The following is a 26471-nucleotide window of genomic DNA, read 5'->3' as shown; positions in this document are numbered from 1 at the left end:
ACGACGCTCTGAAATCACATTGTTTTATTCAGTTCCTTAAACCGAGATTGGTCTCCATTTGAAATTTATAATCTGACATTTTTAGCAAGCCGAAACAATAAAACTTGGCCATAAAGGGCCACAAAAATCAGTTTTTTTGAATTATCTCCTCTCCTGGGCCTCAAATTGTTTTCGCATACATTATAAAAGTTGTAGAGCATAACATTTTCTACAAATTTTGTCCGAAGCAATTTTTTCTATCTTTGAACGTTTTCGAGATATATGATGATGAATGGGTTTTTACTTTGACCTTGGGTTTTCGCAAAAGTGGCTAAACTCCTAGCCCTTATCGCCCTCTAACTCGAAAACGGTTATGGGTAGGTAAAATTACTTCAGACAACTTTCAACATGAATACAGAAACGATGGATAGGACCAAATATGCCTTGAAAAACGATCGGTGTGGAAAAACTTACAGGACGTTTAGATTGAACGACAAGACATTATAATTACGATCGTTGAGCTCAACTTTCAACTCACAGTTCATATCACATCGCTTTTTTTAATTTCAGGAAGGCACATCCAACCCTCCAAGTGAAGCAAATATCAATAGATTTCTTCAAGATTCGAATCACCTCAATGAGGATGAGTACGGGAAAAAAGATTATTCGATTGATGGGATATTGAAAGGTAAGTTCAGTAAAAGGAATGTGTATAATTAGATTTATGCAAGGTGAGTCTTTGACTCGTACAAATATTTTAACAGTAGATTCTTGAGGTCTGAAGAAACACTTTTTTCTATACCATTTTTTTCGATTCGGCCCTGACAAAAACTATACCCTTTTTAAGTTGTTAAAGAGCTGTGCCACCACTACTGGAAAAATAAAATTACCTTGAGAATTACCAGCTAAATTTGTGACACTACACATCTGTGGATCTTTCAAACAGAGTTGTATCCAGCCAAAGTACCTAATTTTTCAAATTTCACAAATACTCTTTAATTTTTGAACCTCAAATAACTCGAAAACGGCGCATTACACGAGAAAATATGAAGAGTGCTTTTATTTTGCAACTTAGTTTCAAGAGTTGGTTTCTTTAAATTTTTAGTATGGTACGTAATGGTCATAATGAGAAAACTGAAAGACGTGGGTGATATCTTGTGTTCTAAAAAGATGCATCAAATGAATTGAAAACTATTTTTCGATAAAACCATTTGTGAGATTGAACTAAAAATAAATGTTTTTAATGTTTTTTCAACAGCGTGTAACTTTCAAACCGAGCCGATTCTGAAAAAGTGGTAAAAAAAAGTGTTTCTTTTGGCCTCAAGAAGGTACTGTTAAATTATCTGTACAAGTCAAGACTCACCCTGTATATGAAGGATCTTATCGGAATTTCCTGCACAAAACTTGAAGTCTTGACATTGATTTTGATTTGAAATCAATCTATGTGTATGGACCAAATCGAGAATATTTTTTTCACCTCGTTGAGGAAAATTATCATTGATCATCCGCCAGTAATGATGCAGGTTCACTTCCAAGTAATGTCTAATAAATCTGCCGGCAGTTAGATATCGCGTTAACTTGGGGGCGGTTTGCTAAGTCCCACGTAATCCGCAGAAATCTATGATATATAACTACCAAGAGGGACTGAATGGCCTTTGAAGCCTGCGAAAGAGGAGGCTCGTCCTCGTTAATCTTCTCCTAATAATGCAATGATCCCTGCTTTCACTCAATTCCCCGAACATGGACGTGAATATTGAATTGAAACAGAATATTAGATTTTAATATTGGGAGCTGTGTATTGGGGGTGTTTTTTATGGGAGAATTGGATTGAATCTACATTTACAAAATTTATTGATGGCTTCATGAATATCATGAAGTTTCGCTGATGAGTGTTGTTGATAAAACTCGAAAATTAAAGAATAAGAAGATATTATGGAACCCTAACAGAAATAAATTCGCGTTTACGAGTCAAAACTCCATATTGTGCTGCTTTAATAACCAAATTCCTGAAATGACTTGAGGCTGTTATATTTCTCCGATCCGGGGGTAAACCACCGAATATGATTTTGCTACTCTGTCTGAAATTCAGATTGTTCTATTACTGTCTCTGGCTATGGAGTGAATATAATTTGTTCTGAAGATTCTAGAAAACCAAACAGTTGATGATTCAATAGAGAATTGCACTCCAGAGGGCACTTCGAAGTCAACTCGAAAATGAAAAGTGGAAAAACAAAAAAAATTATTTTGTCCTAAACAGGGCCAGATATTTGAAATTTCGGTATGGAAATATAGGTTTTCGAATACGCTGAATCTATTGCGGGCAATTTCGAAAGCCTTTCTCCCTTCGTTTAGATTTTCATCTTGGAAATGGCAATTTTTAAAAAATCGCAATTTTCAATCTGCGATATCTCCTGTTATATTCGTCTGATCCAATTGGGATTTCCAGTTTTGTAATCAGCATTGCCAAGGCTTCCACCCTAGCACAAAAACTAGAGTTCGAAAATCTCGATTTTTTGGGTCAAAAATGAGCAAGGTGTTAGACCCCCCTAAAATGACATATTTGCTACTCTGTCTGAAATTCAGATTGTTCTATTACTGTCTCTGGCTATGGAGTGAATATAATTTGTTTTGAAGATTCTAGAAAACCAAACAGTTGATGATTCAATAGAGAATTGCACTCCAGAGAGCTCTTCGAAGTCAACTCGAAAATGAAAAGTGGAAAAACAAAAAAAATTATTTTCTCCTAAACAGGGCCAGATATTTGAAATTTCGGTATGGAAATATAGGTTTTCGAATACGCTGAATCTATTGCGAGCAATTTCGAGAGCCTATCTCCCTTCGTTTAGATTTTCATCTTGGAAATGGCAATTTTTAAAAAATCGCAATTTTCAATCTGCGATATCTCCTGTTATATTCGTCCGATCCAATTGGGATTTCCAGTTTTGTAATCAGCATTGCCAAGGCTTCCACCCTAGCGCAAAAACTCGATTTCGAAAATCTCGATTTTTTGGGTCAAAAATGAGCAAGGGGTTAGACCCCCCTAAAATGACATATTTGCTACTCTGTCTGAAAACCAGGATGTTCTATCACTGTCTTAGGGTATGGAGTGCATATAGTTTGTTTTGAAGATTCTAGAAAACCAAACAGTTGATGATTCAATAGAGAATTGCACTCCAGAGAGCTCTTCGAAGTCAACTCGAAAATGAAAAGTGGAAAAACAAAAAAAATTATTTTCTCCTGAACAGGGCCAGATATTTGAAATTTCGGTATGGAAATATAGGTTTTCGAATACGCTGAATCTATTGCGAGCAATTTCGAGAGCCTAGCTCCCTTCGTTTAGATTTTCATCTTGAAAATGGCAATTTTTAAAAAATCGCAATTTTCAATATGCGATATCTCCCGTTATATTCGTCTGATCCAATTGGGTTTTCCAGTTTTATAATCAGCATTGCCAAGGCTTCCACCCTAGCACAAAAACTCGATTTCGAAAATCTCGATTTTTTTGGTCAAAAATGAGCAAGGGGTTAGACCCCCCTAAAATGACATATTTGCTACTCTGTCTGAAAATCAGGATGTTCTATCACTGTCTTAGGGTATGCAGTGCATAGAGTTTGTTTTGAAGATTCTAGAAAACCAAACAGTTGATGATTCAATAGAGAATTGCACTCCAGAGAGCTCTTCGAAGTCAACTCGAAAATGAAAAGTGGAAAAACAAAAAAAATTATTTTCTCCTAAACAGAGCCAGATATTCGAAATTTTGGTATGAAAATATAGGTTTTCGAACACGCCCAATATATTGCGAGCAATTTTGAAAGCCTATCTCTCTTCGTTTAGATTTTCATCTTGGAAATGGCAATTTTTAAAAAATCGCAATTTTCAATCTGCGATATCTCCCGTTATATTCGTCTGATCCAATTGGGTTTTCCAGTTTTATAATCAGCATTGCCAAGGCTTCCACCCTAGCACAAAAACTCGATTTCGAAAATCTCGATTTTTTGGGTCAAAAATGAGCAAGGGGTTAGACCCCCCTAAAATTACATATTTGCTACTCTGTCTGAAAATCAGGATGTTCTATCACTGTCTTAGGGTATGGAATGCATATAGTTTGTTTTGAAGATTCTAGAAAACCAAACAGTTGATGATTCAATAGAGAATTGCACTCCAGAGAGCTCTTCGAAGTCAACTCGAAAATGAAAAGTGGAAAAACAAAATAAATTATTTTCTCCTAAACAGGGCCAGATATTTGAAATTTCGGTATGGAAATATAGGTTTTCGAATACGCTGAATCTATTGCGAGCAATTTCGAAAGCCTATCTCCCTTCGTTTAGATTTTCATCTTGGAAATGGCAATTTTTAAAAAATCGCAATTTTCAATCTGCGATATCTCCTGTTATATTCGTCTGATCCAATTGGGATTTCCAGTTTTGTAATCAGCATTGCCAAGGCTTCCACCCTAGCACAAAAACTCGAGTTCGAAAATCTCGATTTTTTGGGTCAAAAATGAGCAAGGGGTTAGACCCCCCTAAAATGACATATTTGCTACTCTGTCTGACAATCAGGATGTTCTATCACTGTCTTAGGGTATGGAGTGCAAATAGTTTGTTTTGAAGATTCTAGAAGACCAAACAGTTGATGATTCAATAGAGAATTGCACTCCAGAGAGCTCTTCGAAGTCAACTCGAAAATGAAAAGTGGAAAAACAAAAAAAATTATTTTCTCCTAAACAGGGCCAGATATTTGAAATTTCGGTATGAAAATAAAGGTTTTCGAATGCGCTGAATCTATTGCGAGCAATTTCGAAAGCCTTTCTCCATTCGTTTAGATTTTCATCTTGGAAATGGCAATTTTTAAAAAATCGCAATTTTCAATCTGCGATATCTCCTGTTATATTCGTCTGATCCAATTGGGATTTCCAGTTTTGTTATCAGCATTGCCAAGGCTTCCACCCTAGCACAAAAACTCGAGTTCGAAAATCTCGATTTTTTGGGTCAAAAATGAGCAAGGGGTTAGACCCCCCTAAAATGACATATTTGCTACTCTGTCTGACAATCAGGATGTTCTATCACTGTCTTAGGGTATGAAGTGCATAGAGTTTGTTTTGAAGATTTTAGAAAACCAAACAGTTGATGATTCAATAGAGAATTGCACTCCAGAGAGCTCTTCGAAGTCAACTCGAAAATGAAAAGTGGAAAAACAAAAAAAATTATTTTCTCCTAAACAGGGCCAGATATTTGAAATTTCGGTATGGAAATATAGGCTTTCGAATACGCTGAATCTATTGCGAGCAATTTCGAAAGCCTATCTCCCTTCGTTTAGATTTTCATCTTGGAAATGGCAATTTTTAAAAAATCGCAATTTTCAATCTGCGATATCTCCTGTTATATTCGTCTGATCCAATTGGGATTTCCAGTTTTGTAATCAGCATTGCCAAGGCTTCCACCCTAGCACAAAAACTTGTGTTCGAAAATTTCAATTTTTTGGGTCAAAAATGAGCAAGGGGTTAGACCCCCCTAAAATGACATATTTGCTACTCTGTCTGAAAATCAGGATGTTCTATCACTGTCTTAAGGTATGGAGTGCATAGAATTTGTTCTGAAGATTCTAGAAAACCGAAGAGTTGATGATTCAATAGAGAATTGCACTCCAGAGAGCTCTTCGAAGTCAACTCGAAAATGAAGAGTGGAAAAACAAAAAAAAATATTTTCCCCTTAACAGGGCCAGATATTTGAAATTTCGGTATGGAAATATAGGTTTTCGAATACGCTGAATCTATTGCGAGCAATTTCGAAAGCCTATCTCCCTTCGTTTAGATTTTCATCTTGGAAATGGCAATTTTTAAAAAATCGCAATTTTCAATCTGCGATATCTCTTGTTATATTCGTCTGATCCAATTGGGATTTCCAGTTTTGTAATCAGCATTGCCAAGGCTTCCACCCTAGCACAAAAACTCGAGTTCTAAAATCTCGATTTTTTGGGTCAAAAATGAGCAAGGGGTTAGACCCCCCTAAAATGACATATTTGCTACTCTGTCTGAAAATCAGGATGTTCTATCACTGTCTTAGGGTATGGAGTGCATATAGTTTGTTTTGAAGATTCTAGAAAACCAAACAGTTGATGATTCAATAGAGAATTGCACTCCAGAGAGCTCTTCGAAGTCAACTCGAAAATGAAAAGTGGAAAAACAAAAAAAATTATTTTCTCCTAAACAGGGCCAGATATTTGAAATTTCGGTATGAAAATATAGGTTTTCGAATACGCTGAATCTATTGCAAGCAATTTCGAAAGCCTATCTCCCTTCGTTTAGATTTTCATCTTGGAAATGGCAATTTTTAAAAAATCGCAATTTTCAATCTGCGATATCTCCCGTTATATTCGTCTGATCCAATTGGGATTTCCAGTTTTATAATCAGCATTGCCAAGGCTTCCACCCTAGCACAAAAACTCGATTTCGAAAATCTCGATTTTTTGGGTCAAAAATGAGCAAGGGGTTAGACCCCCCTAAAATGACATATTTGCTACTCTGTCTGAAAATCAGGATGTTCTATCACTGTCTTAGAGTATGGAGTGCATAGAGTTTGTTTTGAAGATTCTAGAAAACCAAACAGTTGATGATTCAATAGAGAATTGCACTCCAGAGTGCTCTTCGAAGTCAACTCGAAAATGAAAAGTGGAAAAACAAAAAAAATTATTTTCTCCTAAACAGGGCCAGATATTTGAAATTTCGGTATGGAAATATAGGTTTTCGAATACGCTGAATCTATTGCGAGCAATTTCGAAAGCCTTTCTTCCTTCGTTTAGATTTTCATCTTGGAAATGGCAATTTTTAAAAAATCGCAATTTTCAATCTGCGATATCTCCTGTTATAATCGTCTGATCCCATATTCAGTCAACTTTTTAGGCGTAGTTGCTAATTTTTGCAAGAATTAGTGTGTTCTATTACTATCCTAGGATATGAGATGCATGGATTATCTAATATTTATCAACTTTGCATTGATATCGTACGACATCCCATTCATAGCCGATCTTCTGGTCGGTGTGATCAGGAACGTGGTCAATTCCAGTCTTCAGCGAGCCGCCTACATCTGAAATTATAACAAATGCAGCGAATACCTGTCCGAACGTCCGTCGTTCTAATCCCAGCGCAAGAACATAATGGTCCAGTCCGGGAGAAACGAATAAAAAAATTAAAAAGCTAATCAATGAAGTTAAACCGCGGCGGCAGCCTTTCAAAGCCCCAACCGAATATGTTAATGAGACAGATTATTGCCGAACACGTGTGACTGGTGTCTTTCTCTCTTTGTCCCGCTCCTTTTTGACGAATGCGCTGCTAGATCGGAGGTAGAACTGAAGACTTATCCGAAAAATATTATCTGGAAAGTGGAGAAACGATCGAATTGTAACTTGTCACTTTCAATCCCAGTAAAAATCCTTAAAGAAGTTCGGGAAAACATCCAACAACGTTTCGGTGGACTTTTGCCGGTTTCTTCAGGCTTATTTTGACTGAAATATATTTCCTAATAACGTGATCCACATACATAATTGAAAACATGACTAAAACAAATTAGAAACACATTTAAACTGAAAAAGGAAACGCCAGTCCTAAAATTTTTCGTAACTATTCATTTTCACCCTGTACACAGGGTTAGTCTTCGACTAAAACAAATATTTCAACAGTAGATTCTTGAGGTCAAGGGAAACACTTTTTTCCGTCACCATTTTTCTCAGTCAGCTCGGTTTAAAAGATACAGGCTGTAAAAAATAACTATTTCATATTTTCTCGTATAATGCACTGGTTTCGAGTAATTTGATATTCAAAAATTAAAAAGTATCTGTGGAATTTGAAAAATTGGGTACTTTGGCTGAATTTAACTATGTTCAAAAGATCCACGGATGTGTAGTGTCACAGTTTAAGCTAGTTATTCTGAAGATAACTTTGTTCTTCAAGGGGTGGCACAGCTCATAATAAAAACTCAAAATGCTTTATCTTTTTATCAGGGCCGAATCAGAAGAAATGTTATAGTTAAAGAGTGTTTCTTTTGACCTCATGAATCTACTGTGATGAAGATGTGGGTTGAATTTTATGTTGGGAGAATAATTTATCACATCAATGAAAAACTTTATTCCGAAAACCATTCCGCTAGACATTTGTGATTTAAAACAACCTCTATCTTTCCAACCGAGCGAAATTGCAAAAATGATGAAGGGAAAAAGAGTTTCTTTTGACCTCAGGAGTCGTCTGTTAAAATATAAGTGTAAGTTTAAGACTCACCCTGTAACTATACATTTCTCCAAATCGCCTATCATCTTACGCATACATAGAAACATTTCGGTCACCTCCAGATCAATGACAAGTATTGTACCAAATCGTGTTTACAATCAATTGACCGTCATTCTTCAGCATTCAAATGATTCAATTCTTAAATGACGTCCGAACAAACCTTTGCGGCTTGAACGCGGTGCCTTTACCTGTCTCGCCCTGTATGCCGTTTCCGCCTACGCCGCTCTCGTTTCACGTGGTCCCAATAGGATGTACGATTTGTTGTTCACAATGTACAAATAGGACACCCAGCAGGGACCATTCATATTTGTGTCATTTACGTTTGTCGGCAAAAGTCGTGAAAAGCCATGTTTTGCTCGCATTGACAACGGGATAAAAGGTGAAAACATTGATTTATCCCAGAAGAATTGCATCCTTGAGTGTGCGTACGCACATCGCATCCTGTGATCGGCGAAACATCAAAGGATGAACCTGTTGAATGTCGCCTCTGAGGGTTTTTCCTTTTCACGTTTTTTGGCGCTCTAAAACTAGGATGTAGGATGCTGTTTGAAATTTGGGGAAGTTCCTTTATTATCTAGTGTTTATCCAGGTTCTAGCTTTGGTTATATACACTGTGGGCCATGAAAATAGATACAGTCTCTGTGTAGGTCGGCAGAACCTAATCATATATGAAAAATAGTATATAACATTACTAGCAAGGTAAGAGGGTTTTTACTGGCGAATGGAGGATAATATAAGTTACCTCCTTGATCCAGTAAAACCCGTTACCTTGCGTGTATTGTTTTATATTTTATTTGTTTCTCATTTGTAAAAAGGTTAGATAAATTCCAAAAAAATCTCAATAATTTGTCGCAAATGTCGTAAGCTATGGAAGCGTTGCCAAGAACATGTCTGTTTTTTCTCTTTACATTTGTTTTGGCGAAAGCGAAAATGAAAGTACCAAAAGAAATTATTGAGGCAGCCAGCAGTGTAGCTTCAAGTTTATTACCTGCAAAATCAGCTTCATGGTACGAGCGAGAATACGACGACTTCAAAATGTTGCAAAACAAAAATAGTGTGATTGGGGTAACTGAAGATGTTTTGTTGCTCCATTTGAATCAACTATCAGCTAGATTCAGCCCTAATACTTTATGGGCAAAATGGTCTATGCTGAAAAGCTGTTTGGAAATGAAAGAAAATGCCACTGTTCGCAGGTTTGTTTTCCTTAAAAAATTCATTGAAAAATATGACGTTTAGTTGTCATTTGCCGATTTCAAAAGGTAATAGCGTTTCTGAAACGAAAAAATGAGCGTTATACGCCAAAAAAGGCCAAGGTATTAAGTAAAGAAGAGGCTGAACAATTTCTTTTACATGCTCCTGATGACTAGTGGTTGCTGGAGAAAATTGTAACAATATTTGGGATTTTTGGATGTTGTCGATGTGACGAAATTCTCTCCTTAAACATGAATGATGTAGAAGATATGGGAAAATACGTTATTGTGACATTGCGGCAAACAAAACATTTAACAACAAGAAGATTCACCATAACCGATGATGGCTGCAGCTTCAAGCCCTGCATTTATACAGAAAATATGTAAATCTTCGGCCTCCTGGAACAGAAAGCCTAAGATTTTTTTTGACATACCAACATGGAAAGTACATTTCCCGCTGGCCAGCACACTATTGGTGGTGTCCCAAAGCAAATAGCGAAATATTTAGGTTTAAAAGACCCTGAGTTATACACCGGCCACTCTTTTCGAAGAATTGGAGCCACTATGGTTGCGGATTCGGGTGGAGATATTTTAGCACTAAAGCGTGCAGGAGGGTGGAAGAGCACCGAAATTGCGATGAGTTATGTCGATGATTCGGTCAACAAAAAAATCGAAATGTCTAGCAAATTATTTGGTAGTAAGGAGATTACAAATGCTCTGCAGTCCTCGAGTTCAGCAGTTTCTGAGTCAACAGATGGTTCATCATCATCAGTATCAACTCTTCCAACATCAAAAATCTGTGTTACTGGAAATAACAATTCTACCATGAGTTTCAACATATATGACGATAAAACAAAATTTTCTAATGTAAATAATACTACTAACTTGTAAAAATTTTGCAGGTTAACTGTCAGTTTTACAAGTTAGTGACTTGATAAAATAAACTTTCTCGATTAATATTGTGTTTTTGGAAACTGACGTTTACAAATGAGAAACAAATAAAAAGGCTTTCAACTGAGGCGTAACTTACACCATCATCCCTATTCAAAATATAAGCCAATAGGCCACAGTCTATCTGATAACAAAATCATATGATACGTTTATATACAGGGTGCACGATCCGTTCATAATGTGTTCAAATTCCTGGCCCAGTGGTCATTTTAAAATCACGGCCTAGACAAACAGTCTACACCGCTATTGTTGAAAGTAATTAAGCCAGAATGGCCTTAATAACAGTCGGGCCTCGAACGAATTCCTCGAATGTTTCAGTTTCTGAATGAAAAGAAACAAATGACGGCCGGTAACGCCCTCGAACTTCCACGCCGACTGCGGTAGACAGAATGGAACCGCAAAGATATCAAATTTCTGGGGTATGTTAGAAGGTCGAAGTAATAATAATAATAAACGGAGAGCTTTGTTGGTCGGAATTCCCACCTGAAGGGTCTGGCCCTTGGCGGGGATTAGATTGGATACTTTGTCGATTGAAAACCGCCCTGGTGACTAATAAGGGGAATTAGGAATATTGGATTTAGATGACACGGTGAACTAATAATGATAATATTATGTGGAGTTGTAGTTGTATGTCTGCGTTTGCCGGGGTTCTAAATTCTAGATTTAAAGGGGGTTGTATTCCACTGCAACCTTGATTTCGCTGCTATGACGTTTACAGCACACCGTCCATTCGACATGAAACCAGTATGGTTTCAAGGAGTTTCAGAATTCGTACTCCTCAGTTTTTACTAGAAATCAGGCAATGAAAATCAATGATTGATTCACACGTCTAGTTATACTCCTAATGAGAGTAAAGAATTGTATTAATGGACGCTCAATGGGTGAAATATCCGGAGGTCTGGGTGGCCACAGCAACAGGTTGACTTTGTTTCGTTCCAAACTTCTGAATAGGGTATTATCTTATGGGTTTATTTGAGAGTTTGAGCTAGTATACTGCATTCACATTCATTTTAGCAGTCGGTTGGCCATGAAATAATTTTCTCAAGTTTTTGTAACTAGAACGGAGTAAGGTTGGCACTCATGAAGTGACGTTAATGTCATATCGTCGTTGCCACAACTAATATCAATTTTTATTACGAAAATGCTGAAAGTGATCGAAAAAAGACAGGGTTTCAGGAAGTGCTATTTAGAATTCAGGTCCGCTCATTCAAATAGTTATACCCTGATATTCTAAAATCCACAATACGTCAGACGGTAGCGAACATAATCAATGTAAGAGAATTTATATAATGTTTCATCTGAATCTAAACGACTTATATTTCAGCTGAATATTTCCACAATCAGAAAGATTGTTAATGAAGAGGATGACAAAGAATTTCCTTCTATTGGTAGACCCAAAAAAGTGGCGGCATTTGAGAATTTTAGTTTGAGTGAATTAATGCGAAAAGTTTACTACAGGATTTTCGATGAATGTCATCGTAGAATAAGTTCCTGAAAATTGATTTTTCTATTTTTCATTAGACTTGTCCTATTCATTCTAAATGTCTTAAGGTACCAATAAATACCTAATTATTATTATTATATCAATGTTTTAAGATGAACAGCCACAAATAAGCGTCAGTTGTCCTGTTGATTGTTTCATGTGAAATTTTTGTTCGAAGGTTAAGTTCATCTTGACTTGAAACTTCCTTTAATTCCTTTTACTTATATTGATGCAAGATGATTTTTGTTGAAGAATTTAACATTCTTGTCATTATCTGTTAATTCCTTCGGGAGATACCCATTCCCAACCACTGCAACATATGCATTTCATCTTCAGGTTAATATTTTTGAAATCTACAACTGATGTAACGTATTCAAACTTTAGCCAATGAAGATAACGAACATTAACCTTCCTCAAGCTAGTGCATATTATGATATTATACTGATCTCTTGTATTTTCCATGCAAATAACTGGATTTGGTATGCATTCAATCAGTTTGTATAAACTTCAATTATGTTCGTCACATATTTTCTGAAGAGATTCGACATTGTGATAAAATACGTAATAACAGAAACTTCTAAGTAGAACGGGTAACATAGCGTTGATTTAAAACCCAAAAATGTTTCGACAAGCGTCATAACCCCACATTTTCGTACTATACAGAGTGAAATGTGTCAAATTTCCATGGCCAACCGACTGCTAAAATAAAAGTGAATGAAGTATAGATGAAGAATGTAAACAAATCTACACGTCAGTTGTCAGTTTGACAGAACTGACAGAGGTGAGGTTAGCAGCAATCACAAATAGGGGTAGGAGTACCGATTCAACTCATCAATATCGAAGAGTGGTGTTTTCGGCCTTCATAAAATTAATTTTATTATGATTTTTCAAGGCCCGAAAAGGTTCTTCCGTTAAGACGCATCAGACTCACAGAAGAATGACGAATGTGGGGTTCTTTACGAACATAATCGTGTTCTGTGAACACCGGTATATATATACACGCTTATTTCATCCCGGATGATGTGAAGGTGTCAAGTTTACCGACGGTAAAAATGGCGGTTTGTTTCCTTTCGCGGAATTTGCGATCGTGGTCCAGCCGACATGTTTATTCAAACATTTCTCACCTAATTGTAATTCATGTGCCACGCAGAGTCAAATCCGATTTATTCGGATGTGGGTCTAAATTGAATTCGAACACTAATTGTTCGGAAATGACTGCTTTACAAGTTGAAACCTGGGCATTATCTTTTTTACACCTCGCCGGTAACATCTGGTTCTAAGGCTCTGCACGCATCCCCGTACAAACGTGAAGCATGGCACTGGATGTTAGTACACATGACAGGATCGAGTTGGTGGTTATATGGATCTTGAAGATCTCTGACAGTTCCTTAAACCTAAACCAGCCAAATCTTTCTGCCATTTCTATTATAATTCATTACACAAGGTCCAAATTCAATTACACTTGTCATTCTCGAGCTATGCCACCCACTTGTAACATTTGAAATAATTGCGATATCACATTCTGTGATCACAACATAATATTTTGTCATCACAACATAACTTTTGGTTATCACAACATATCATTTTGTCATCACAACATAATATTTTGTTATCACAACATAACATTTTGTTATCACAACATAACATTTTGCTATCACAATATAACATTTTGTTATCACAATATAACATTTTGTTATCACAACATAACATTTTGTTATCACAACATAACATTTTGTTATGGAGTACAATTAGTTGCAAATTTATTACAACCATGTCATCAATTCAAGCCCCAATTTCTCTTTCCAAGGATGACCTACCATCGATAACAAATATTCTGAGGTCGTGTATTCCGAAAGCTACTATTATCAAAGTGATACTGATACTGATGCTGAAGGGAACAAAACCCTGTATTTTGTTAAATTTGTGATCGCCAACCATTCGGTTGAGAAAAAATGTGATTTTTTAACAGGAACGTCATTGGTTTGTGTGTATATACGATGATATCCAACCGAATTATTGGTCATCACAAATATCACATAATACAGGGTGTTGTCACCCTTCAGCACCAGGCTGAAGGTAATATTTAAACGAATGTTCGGCTCAAGATTACACATTTTTCTTCAACCAAATCAATGGGTTAACCGTTAACCAACTACTACAAATACTACAAGTGTTGGCTTCAAATATATATGGTTCAATTGTCGTCACCGATGGTTGAGTTATGCGGTACTGATGGAGTCGAATGAAGGGGAAAATGGTCCCCTTCGATGGCTGCACGTTTTCTATGGATTATTTCGAATTCAGATGGTTGGATATTGTATAATTGTTCATAGCCTATCGGCTTTAGCTTTCCGGCCTTATTTTTCTACATATTCTGATCCGAACGGGTTTCTTCGATGCCGCCAGCTCTAGTATCGGTACGTGTGTGGCGGACTTTAGATTTTCAAAACGAATTCTCCCTTTTTCCATATTGGAACCGATCATATATCGCATAGCACAAAGAGGCCGACTATTTAGCCATATTATATTATTGGTTTGGCGCTGCAGGCAGATATAACCAACCGTTTAAACGGCTGGAATGGATCGTAAATACTTAATGAATTGAAATAATTATTGGAAGGCATAGAGGGGTTTTTCGAATTGCTTTTTCATCGTTGAAGGTGGCGATGACGACTTGTCCATACAATATACGTGGATTTTGTGTTCATTATTGAAGATATTTCAACATTTTTCATTTCGTTTGAGAAAAGTCCAACCCTAACTTTGAAAGTGACGAATACTATGATTAATGTCAAAGATGAAATGAATACGTCAGCGTTCTGAGTGAAAGTAGATTCAGCTTCCAGAAATTCTTTGTGGACATGGACAAACAGAAACGTGGAATTTTTACCGTACTCTTCAAATAAAGGAATGGAATTTTCAATTCGACAAAAATGTTCGATTATTTCTGGACGTTGGGGAACGCTTTATGGTTGTTTTATGTGGTTATGAGCTCGCTGTTCGAAACATCATTTCTTTGTGCCAGATTCTACATAGTTACGAGTTTCCTAGCGGTATTTGTACCGTCCCTAAGCGTGAGCTGAAAATTCACCAAGTTCGGATAATTAAATTATGATACAGGATTTTTTTCAGCCAGCATCGGAATTCTTTTTTGAGTTGGTGCAGTACCCGAACCATTGCGCTCAAAAACTGGTGGATAGGTGTTGTAAATTCAAAAGAGACTAAGAAAATCGTTGAAAAATCGATCATTCGAAATGAAAATGGTACAGAGAGAAGAACCAGATCTACTATAGTCCCAACCGTTATGTGGAGTTTTTTAAAACAATTGGAAATAGTTCATTCATCCAAAATGGATTCCTTGAAATGAATATTTTGTCAATGATTTAGTCTTATTTGAAACGAAATACATATTGAGGAGAAAATCATTAAACTGTGCATTTCCAACACTCAAGCACAACAACAAATAATGGATAAACTTAATAGTGACTTGAAGTTACACCATCCAGATTACCCTTCTAAAGCCAGAAGCAGAGTGCAATAATTTATTACAATTCATTGTTTCTTGCACAATCCCTAATTTATGCCTGTTTTTGCAGGTTCTGTCCAAAGCTAAACCACTCACTTGTAACTATCGAAGTAATTGTTATTTCACAAAAGGATTTCGATTACAATTTATTACAAATTAATGACAACAGACTCATCAATTCAAATTCCAATTTTGATCTTTCTAAGGATCTCCTATCCTCGATATAAAATATTCTGAAGTCATGGAGTTACTATTATTTCAGACCACCTGATGCTGAAGGGTCACAACAACAGAACACTAATATACAAGAAGTGAAAAGTCCTAAGTAATCTGTGGCAACACCAAATGTCATTTATGTGCTGCCATATTTGGTTGTGGAAGTAGATATTGAATGGCGGGAATTTTGAATTTACAGGCGTACTATACCTATACATATACATACTTCTCGTTGTTTTCACTTCATTGTAAATTTACAGCTTCTACCATTAATATTGAAAACAGATTTGGAATTCATGATAGAAGCTGTAAATTTACATTACATAAAAAATACAAGGTAGGAGAAAGTTAGAATTTCAGCAATTTATTTATTTTTTGTAAAAGTTCTATAAACAGTATTTTCCAGAGAAGCACATTTATATATCAGTCAGCCAAATGCAAATACATATTTAGGATGAAATATATCAAACTATATAGTATTTGAGAAGAAATAGAATTGTTGATCGTAAAACCTGTTCCCCATAAAAAATCTCAGTATGAGCAGTGAAAATCAAGTAACATCCACATACATGTATTATACAAAACAACCAAGATAAAAACCTCAGCAAAAATCTGTCCCTATAAGTTTAGTTATATTGAATTTATTCACATAATGAGCCATTTAAATTATCAGGCCGGCTCTTTCATTGTGATAAATTTTCTTGTCCTCTTGTACATCTCGAAATTGAAATCATATCTGAAACAAGAAAAAAGAGAATGAAGATACAGAAAGCATAGTAAATAACAAAGTAACAAAGTGATTGATGTAGAATTGGAATGATAAGAAATTCAGAGATCAAAATTAGCTCAACCTACCTAATCACGAGTATCAGAATAGATGAAAATAATATTCAACATTCGGTCGTTCGTAAGTTACATCCCCTTGAATCTCCTAAATAATCCGCCTCGTTATGTAGTAGTGAAGTAATTTTTCAGTTAAATGATGAAATGTGAATATTAAAAATATGATTTTTGAAACGTCAACAGGTTGTCAACCAAAAAAATTAGGTTAATTTGGTTTTGATTGTCACTTCAACCGGAAATTCATGTCTGCCATATTTGGTTGTAGATTTGACCATAGAAGAGGGAGTTTCACCCCCTGGTCACAACCTCGTGTATAATGTGATATTTGTGATGACCATCGATTCGGTTGAAGAAAAATGTGTGATGTTTTTAACAGCAAATAGCAGAGATTTCCAGAGTTTCACCAAAGCATTGTGTTTAGCCCATATGAAAGCACACAATGCTTTGGTGAAACTCTGGAAAACTCTGCTATTTGCTGTTAAAAACATCACAACGTTTATCGATACGTACGATCTCATATATTGCGAATGCTCGAGAATAGCAGCCCTGGATCGTAGAAATGTACCCAAGTCTCATCCATAGTAACAATTCGGTTTGAGGAGTCTATATCGTTTTCAAATCGAGCACAGATTGAACGCGATGCTTCTACCCTTGCACTCTTTTGGTCAACATTCAATCATTTGGGGATCTATTTTGCGTTAAATCCAGAATTTCCCTCTTGGACTCCCCAACTACTAAGTTTGTATCAGAATTTTGGGCGTTTTCTCAATGCCATGTAGGTAATCTCGCAGGTTATTCCGCAACAATGAACTCTTGAACCTCGCCCATTCCCATATTTCGGCATCGCCAACAACACACACACACACACACGTAACCCGAAATGACATCGTTGTCAACTACACCGAGTGTTGGGACAAGGCAACAAACGACGGCCCGGTCCATAAATCTCCAACACACAGAGGGTGGCCCCGTTGAGGTGCAGCCGCCAAAGGGGACCCGACTTCAGCGCCATAATAAGCGGCATTGTAACTGTGAACCGTCAAAGGGAGGCCCCCCGTTAAACCGCACCGTAATATGTGTTAAGTTGCCCCACGACAACATTTATTTCTCATACTGTTTCTCCGATTGTGACCCGTGATTTCTTTCCGGCTTAGAAAGTCACTTTCCCTCTCTCTCTCTCTCTCAGTATGAATGAGCCAGCAAAGCCGATTTGGCCTTCCGGCTTTTTTTTTTTTACCTCGAGCGGCTTAAAAAATGAGATTCGGGATTCTTTACGACACGACACACAGTTTGTCACGTTGGAAATGGAGCAGGGACGCTTTAGAGGACTGCGAATGTAAACTGCTGTCAAAAATTATGTAAGAGTATTTATATCTAGTTAGCCTAGACCAATTCCATACATAAAAAAATATTGCGTTACCATAGCAACAAACAAAAACACATTAGAAGTGTCAGTGTGAAGTTTGAGGTCAAAGAGGTAAACCAGTGTTACGCAATAAATTAAAAGAAATTAGATGTCCACCGGAATTGTGAAAATCGAAAAATTGGAGTATCGAGCCATCATCAAATAACTGTATTTAAAAGGGTTGAGAGGTAAGCAGATTTACGAAGATATGTTTAATACCTTTGGTGATCTATGTCCTTCGTATGCAACCGTGAAAAATTGGACTGCAAGCTTCAAAAGAGGTAAATTTTTCATTGAAGATGATGACCGATCGGAAAGGCCAGTTTCTGTGTCAGTCCCCGAAAATATCGATGTAGTTCATGACATGATTTTATCAGACCGTCGAATTGGGCTAAAGCGGATATCTGAAGCACGGAATATTTCATATGAACGCGTTCATCATATAGTTCACGTCAATTTGGACATTAGAAAAATTGCTGCAAAATGGATCCCCAAATGTTTGAATGTTGACCAAAAGCGTGCAAGGGTAGAAGCATCGCGTTCGATCTGTGCTCGATTTGAAAACGATGTAGTCTTCTAAAACCGAATTGTTACTATGGATGAGACTTGGGTACATTTCTACGATCCAGAAACAAAGCAACAATCGATGGAATTAAGACACTCCGGTTCTCCTAGACCTAAGAAGTTTCGTGTCCAAAAATCTGCTGGAGAAGTTCTTGCTTCAGTTTTTTGGAATTGCCATGGAGTAATCCTGATTGATTTTTTGGATAAGGGTAGAACAATAACCGGAGATTACTATTTGACATTACTGACCACTCTACGGGAAAAAATTAAAGAGAAAAGACGCGGAAAGCTATCCAAAGGCGTTTTGTTTTTGCAGGACAACACCCCTGCACACAAATCTCATGTTACCATGCAAAAAATTCGTGATTTAGGGTTTGAATTACTAGAACACCCCTCTTATTCACCAGATTTGGCTCCATCCGACTATCATTTCTTTCCTCAACTGGAAAAAGTTTAAAAGGTCGTAAATTTTCTTCCAACAAGGAGGTAATAAAAGTTGTGGAGGTCTGGTTTGCAGACCAAGAAGAAACATTTTTTTAAAGGTCACTGTAATACATGTATCCAATTAAGAAGAGAATATGTTTAGTAAAAAAATATTTTGACATTTTGTTTGGTTCTATAGTAGGCTAAGAATTTTTCAAGATATCCTAGTATTAGAATTACCTACAGCTACAGGAAGGGATATATTTAAAAAATGCATTGTCAGATTAAGAAAACCTCCACTGATTCGTGTCAGATTAATGGGTCAACAAGTCTGCAACACCGAGATTAACCATCTGTATAAAAATCTGACACACTCGAGTATGTACAAGTAACGATATTTTTTGCATTTTCAAAGGACCGCTGTAACACTGCTTCACATACGAATTGTCAGTCCCTTGAAAAGTAGCTTCCTTTGGGTCCAATCAACATATCCTCTGAAAATCTAACACTGAGAAAAAATTAAATGTATTAAACACAGAATAGAAAGACCTTCCAAATGAGGTATCAGTTACCCCATCATCCCTGTTCAAAATATAGGGTTTGCGGTTGTAACATTAATCTGAAGCAATACGGTTTTGAATTAGATCTCAGTTCCCCTGGAATCGAAAATAAAAACGATAATATTTTAAAATACCAACGAGTTTCAGTTGAATTGAACCTCACACAAATTGGCGAATGCGAAGGTCACTGAAATTCACAGTTAAAACAGGAATTTTCAAAAGAATCACATTCACACTTAACATACGTGGACAAATAATAAGCTCACATCGAATATAATTCGGTAATTTAAAATGAACTTGATGACATTAGCGATAGTCCTTCTATCCAATGAACACATCACATAGAAACGGCTTAAATTGCTCTGATGAGGTCAAATAAGACCGAAACCATTCTCAGTATCTACCATCGTTCCATATGGTGGTCTTTCATCAGAATCCTAGAAGATGACGAGTTGGATAGTTCGATTCAGGTCGTAGCCTTGTTCATAATTTAATCGACGGGTGCTTTGCATCTATCTGGGTTAATTCTAAAGTGAATAGGAGTAAGATTTCACCTCTATGATCAATGATGAATTGTCATATTGTTTCAAAACAAACGAAAGAAAGTACGAGAGATTAAATCGAAAGCCAAAATCGTTTTGTTCATTGGGCAACCCGAAATATTACTCCGTTTAAGATCCGATGTGAGGTCTGATTCTCGAAATTCATAAAGCGGTAAACTGGCCAGCCTCTCACACTAATAACTGGACGTAATAACACAGATTTATGTGGGGGGAAAGCAGTAAAGATCATTTTCGTGCTCTTATCCATTCCCTTTGTTCCCAGTATTCTTCGATTTGTAATGTGTGTCAAAATGGTGGCTAGCGTACATAAATCGACATCAGTTCTGGACATTTCTTCGCCACATATCATTTCGCTATATAGGGCGTCCAAAAAACTTGGTAGGATCTCGAAATTTGAATGATCGTGATCTGTGATTGAAAACTGTTCAGCCATTTGTTGGTTGGGTCTCAGATTCACCCAAGTAAGTGCAGTCCTTTTAAAAACATGGCTTAGTTGTTATAAAATAGGTCAAGAATTGAAGACGACTTGATATTATTCGAAGATATCAATGATAACAGAAGAATCGATGTCTTAAGTAAAGATTAAAGTCTTCTGGGCTAACCTGGCTTTTGCTTGCATAAATACGTGGTTCATTAATAAATCTACTTCACCTACAACCCAGCGATGTAATATTTTTCGTTGGACGAGTTCACCTTTCGAATACGCACTGTTCTTATTTCTTAGATCATCAATCATCTAGCTGGCAGACCAGAATACACACTGAAACTCTCTGCTCAATTAGGCAGGTATTCGAGGCCACACAAGATGCTATTGTCACCTCGAGACTGTTGAAATGAAGAGAAGTGCATTGATTTAGGTGATTTTCTAGCACGATGTTCATTCTTTGGTAGGATTCTTAAGGTCAAAAATTCATTTAAAGTGTTCTCTATCTCTGGCTACTGCTTTTATGCTCCTCTCTGGCATATCTCGAATTCGATCTTGAAAAACTGCCTCGTAGGTACTGTAATTGGCAAGATTTGTTTTTGTTTTTATAACTTGACCTTAGAAAGTATCGTTGACTTGATAATGAAACCCTGTTAAGGTCTCGAAACTAGTCGTCATCCGCCAGAATAAAGTTCGTGGAAAAAGGACTTTATGTTTCTTTGTTTATGATTCCTATTGATTTTAATTGTAAGAAAACTACTTGATGAGACAGTCCACGTGATTCTGCAAAAACCTTGCATTTGACTGTGATCCTCATCGAGTTAAACCTCAAATTCTTTGTCTTCTAGTTTTTCTTACTGTCCAGAAAGAGGCTTTCCTTTAACTCTGTAATCACTGTTCTTGAAACGTCGAAAGTATTCCCTAAATGATTTTCAAATTGAAGCAATGTCACTACAAACTTCCACAACTATTCAATGCATTTCAACTGTATACTATACTCCATTCACTTTTATTTTAGCAGTCGGTTGGCCATGGAAATTTGACACATTTCACTCTGTATAGTACGAAAATGTAGGGTTATGACGCTTGTCAAAACATTTTTGGGTTTTAAATCAACGCTATGTTGCCCGTTCTACGTAAAAGTTTCTGTTATTACGTATTTTATCACAATGTCGAATCGATTCGGAAAATATGTGAGGAACATAATTGAAGTTTATACAAACTGATTGAAGGCATACCAAATTTAGTTATTTCCATGTAAAATACAATAGATCAGTATAATATCATAATATGTACTAGCTTTAGGAGAGTTAATGTTCGTTATCTTCTTTGACTAAAGTTTGAATACGTTACATCAGTTGTAGATTTCAAAAATATTAACCCGAAGATGAAATGCATATGTTGCAGTGGTTGGGAATGGGTATCTCTCGAAGGAATTAACGGATAATTACAAGAATGTTAAATTCTTCAACAAAAATCATCTTGCATCAAAATAAGTAAAAGGAATTAAAGGAAGTTTCAATCCAGATGAACTTCACCTTTGAACAAAAATGAATAAACTGGACAACTGGCGCGTATTTGTGGCTGTTCATCTTAATGCATTGATATAATAATAATTAGGTATTTATTGGTACCTTAAGACATTCACAATGTATAGGACAAGTCAAATGAAAAATAGAAAAATCAATTTTCGGGAACTTATTTTACGATGATATTCATCGAAAATCCTGTAGTAAACTTTTCGCATTAATTCACTCAAACATAAAATTCTCAAATGCAAATGCCACCATTTTTTTGGGTCTCCCAATAGAAGGAAATTCTTTGTCATCCCCTTCATTCATAATCTTTCTGATTGTGGAAATATTCAGCTGAAATATGAGTCGTTTAGATTCAGATGAAACATTATATAAATTCTCTTACATTGAATATGTTCGCTACCGTCTGACGTATTGTGGATTTTAGAATATCAGGGTATAACTATTTGAATGAGCGGACCTGAATTCTAAAGGGCACTTCCTGAAACCCTGTCTCTTTTTTCAATCACTTTCGGCATTTTCGTAATAAAAATTGATATTAGAGGTGGCAACGGCGTTATGACATTTACGACTAGTTCTAGTTACAAAAACTTGAGAAAATTATTTCATGGCCAACAGACTGCTAAAATAAATGTGAATGCAGTAAAGGTACTTTCTTCCATATAAAGCAGAAATCTGCATCCTCCTGCACAATCTTACATATACTCCACAGTAAAAAACAACGTCCTGTATGAAATTCAAAGCGATAATAACTAATTATTTCAATTTGCACTTCCAACAGAAAAAATCAAACGTAAAAGACATTTTTGGAAATGAAAATTTCCATGAAAAAGGAAACTATGATGTTATTTCTCATTGGTACTTCAGTAAGTTTAAAATAAAAAAAGCAATGGATAAAATAAGCCATCAATGACCGAAGCATCCTTAGCAAAAAAGGCCTATCCAATTCCTGCAAAAAATGTTAGGGTTACCATTGAAAAAATTCAACTCGTAATTATACATCAGAAGTAGGTGAGTAAGGAAGTAAATACCGAAGATATGAATACTGTGCATCATTTTAAATCACTATGTACATCTATCGGACTTTGACTTACAGAAGCAAAACCTGAGCGATATTACCGTTCGAAAAAAATCTGATTTACCAGTTTTATTAATTGGGGAAATCACTCATGAGTGTGGTCAATTCCAGTCGAGTTTATTCAGAGAGTCAGAGGGGGGTCTATAAATCTGCCCCCCCGAGGTAGAATCTTTAATGGCCCAACATTCATCATTTAACACTTTGATGCAGTGTATATTTCACCTGTCACTTATACCATATTGTCAATATATCACGAGCCTTTTTGGTTTAAGGACATATTAAAATGACCCGAGTACGAAGAGAGGTATCTTATTGATATTATTTTCGTACATTTTTCTCATTTGAAGAGAGAGAAACATACTTTTATCTCTTTTCTGTATAGTATATGTTCTTAATTGAGCAGTTGATGAAGTACAGTTTAGATAGCGAAGAAATTATCCAACATTTTTCATCAGTTCTTGAAAGATTCCCAACATCTCAAAAAATTCATGGGAAGTATTGTTATAAAATAAATTGAATATGAAAACTGAAACATAATTAAACATTCGAAAACATTATTGTAAATTTGAATTTTTCGATTAAAAAAATTCATCGACTATAGGGATGAAATTTATGATAAAATGTACGCAGACAACCTAATTTTCTCACACAGAGACAAATTTCCTTTTACAATAGATGTGTGTAACATCCCCTTGGAAATCCTCGTGGATAGATATAATAGAAAAATATGGATGTACGGAATTTCACATCAGGCTTATTGACAAAAGCCTATTTCCTCTTCCTTTATAACGATCAGATTTATACCCTTAGACTCTACATAAATCCCATATTGGACATGAAATGACGTGTACAGGATCAGATCGATTTTTTTTTTTAGGTTTTTCCATTTTATTTCGAGCCAGACAATTTTTCGTCTGTTTTCAGCGTTATCATGTCATTTAATCTGCTTTGAATATTCGAAAATGAAGTTATAGGGAAGAATTAGGATAAATATTGGTGATTATTTGTGCTCTTGCAAATTGTTCAAGCCAAATTCAGTGATGACTAAAGAAATCTGGGTAAAATTTTTCCTGGTCCAATCGTTTGGAACTTAATAAAACATTCCATCAGGTTTACCTATACAGGGTGAGTACTTGACTCGTACAAATATTTCAGCAGTAGATTCTTGAGGTCGAAGGAAACACTTTTTTCCTATACAATTTTTTCGATTCGGCCCTGATAAAAAGATATAGCCATTTTAAGTTAACATAATGAGCTGCGCTCCCCCTGGAAAAACAGAATTTCCTTCAGAATAACTAGCTAAATCTTTGACACTACACATCTGTGGATCCTAAACAAAGTTGTATTCAGCCAAAGTACAAAATTTCTCAAATTTCACAGATACGTTTGAATTTTTCAACATCAAATTACTCGAAAACGGTGTATTATACGAGAAAATATGAAGAATACTTTCATTTTACAAAACGTTCAAATATTCATTAGATAGCGTCCAACTTAGTTTCAAGAGTTGGGTTCTTTGAATTTTTTGTATTTTTATGGTATGTAATGGTTAAAATGAGAAAACTGGAAGACGTGGGTGATATCTTGTGTTCGAAAAAGATTCAACAAATGAATGAAAAACTACATTCCGAAATTCATTTCATTCGATAAAACCTTTTGTGAGATATAACATTTTTTATGGTTTTTCAACAGCCTGTATCTTTTTAACCGAGTCGATTTGGAAAAAAGTAAAGGAAAAAAAGTGTTTCTTTTGAGCTCAAGAATCTACTGTATAAATATTTGTACGAGTCAAACACTCGTACAATTAACAATAACAAATTGCCGAATGCGCAGGTTAAACATAATCGTGCTTCTGCAAAAATCTCACTAGTTTGACGGTAGGAATTATGCAGATAAGGCGATAAATATTTTTTCGAAAAAAACAATCCCTCTCCCATTACATAAAATGAAATTTGATTCAAAAAACCACATATCTGACGAGCTAGAAATTAGTCCTAGAAAGGGAACTGAAATTTCGGTAAATTTCGAAAAACTCAAAAACGGCTGGACTGATTCCCACCAAAATTAAAGCGAAATTGCGACTCTAGCACACCATCAAAAATTCTCTCGAAAAATCGAATGACATGAAAATTGTCCTTATGATTTTCACCAAAATCAATAGGCTTCTTGAGACAAATAATCCTGTCAAAATTGAGCTCGATAGCATCAAAATTGCGCCTTGTATCTTGTCTACAACAAAGCGTTAAACACTCACACACACAAAGAGAGAAAAAGTTTTTTTAGGGGTTCTGAATCTACGTCCTGCAAATTTAGTTTCGTGAAAAAAATTATGCAAAATTTAGTACTTTAATGTGAATAACCTTAATGTTAACTAACAGGTGATGTTAGAGTTTCTGTCCATATGTTTCCAAACAGTATTCGAATATTTCTTTTATCATGGTTTGATATATACAGATTTATGAATCCTCTTAATCGAATTCGGTTTCAGGCAAAGAGGAGGAGAGCGATACAGAATCAGAGCCTGGAATTCCTCTCAAAAGGAAGCAAAGGAGGTCAAGAACGACTTTCTCGGGAGAGCAATTGGAATCCTTGGAGAGGGCCTTCGCCAATTCTCATTACCCGGACGTTTACGTCAGAGAGGACCTCGCTCAGAAAACAGGATTAACCGAAGCTAGAATACAAGTATTTGCACTTCCTCAATAAGGATTCCTTATTTATGAACGTGAGAAAGGAAAAGAATAACAATCGTGGAAATCGTGAACGAAAATCCCTACCATTAAATCCAATATCGGTTTGAATATCCTTCGAATTGAAAAATAACAAAAATCAGATGTTATATTCATCATTTCATCTTTATATTTCGTCCAATTCAATTTAAACTTCAAATACCGATGAATTTTCTGGGTGGAGTGTTAATTCCATAATATTCTGATAATTCTGATATTGATCCCTGTTCATTAAACTCCAGCTATACTCGAAGAAGTTATTCAGAGAGTCGTGACGTCATTCGGTTGAAAGGGATGATGATAAACACGTCCTAAATAGAGTCAACAAAACCCTTTCGAGAATAACCGGCAGTATGCAAACGAGTTTCGAGAAAGTTTTGGCTCGAGGTATAGAGTTTTTCGTTAAAATCATGTATTTCAACCATAGGGCTGTCCACGCTGTTTTTTCAATCATCGTTTATAGCACCCTTCGAAATTATTTCTTACAAGAGGTATCAAAAATTATCGTGAGATTCACCAAACCCTTAATGATGTAGAAATAGAGTACTTTACGAGGATATATTGAAAAATTCTTAGCCTACTATAGAACCAAACAAAATTTCAATGTCAAAATATTTAATTACTCAACATATTCCCCTCTTAATTGGATACATTCATTACAGCGAACCTGCAACGTCTCTAGACCATTCAAAAGAAAAAGTTTCTTCTTGCTCTGCAAACCAGACCT

General features: G+C 36.0%; 1 protein-coding gene across 2 annotated transcripts in view; it reads left to right on the top strand.

Moving 5' to 3' along the window:
• The window catches only part of LOC123316834 (protein gooseberry-neuro-like), a 98983-nt gene that overhangs the window by 70416 nt on the left and 2096 nt on the right, over positions 1 to 26471 (top strand). For both annotated transcript variants that reach the window (XM_044903086.1, XM_044903085.1), the window contains exons 3-4: positions 550 to 667; positions 25507 to 25700. In XM_044903086.1, the coding sequence (XP_044759021.1) occupies positions 550 to 667; positions 25507 to 25700 (312 nt within the window). The remainder of the gene's footprint in view (positions 1 to 549; positions 668 to 25506; positions 25701 to 26471) is intronic.

This window comes from Coccinella septempunctata, chromosome 7 (genome assembly GCF_907165205.1).
Source record: "Coccinella septempunctata chromosome 7, icCocSept1.1, whole genome shotgun sequence".
Taxonomy (NCBI): Eukaryota; Metazoa; Arthropoda; class Insecta; order Coleoptera; family Coccinellidae; genus Coccinella; species Coccinella septempunctata.
Note: the sequence above shows the minus strand (reverse complement) of the source record. Positions and strands in the feature narration are given on the sequence as shown.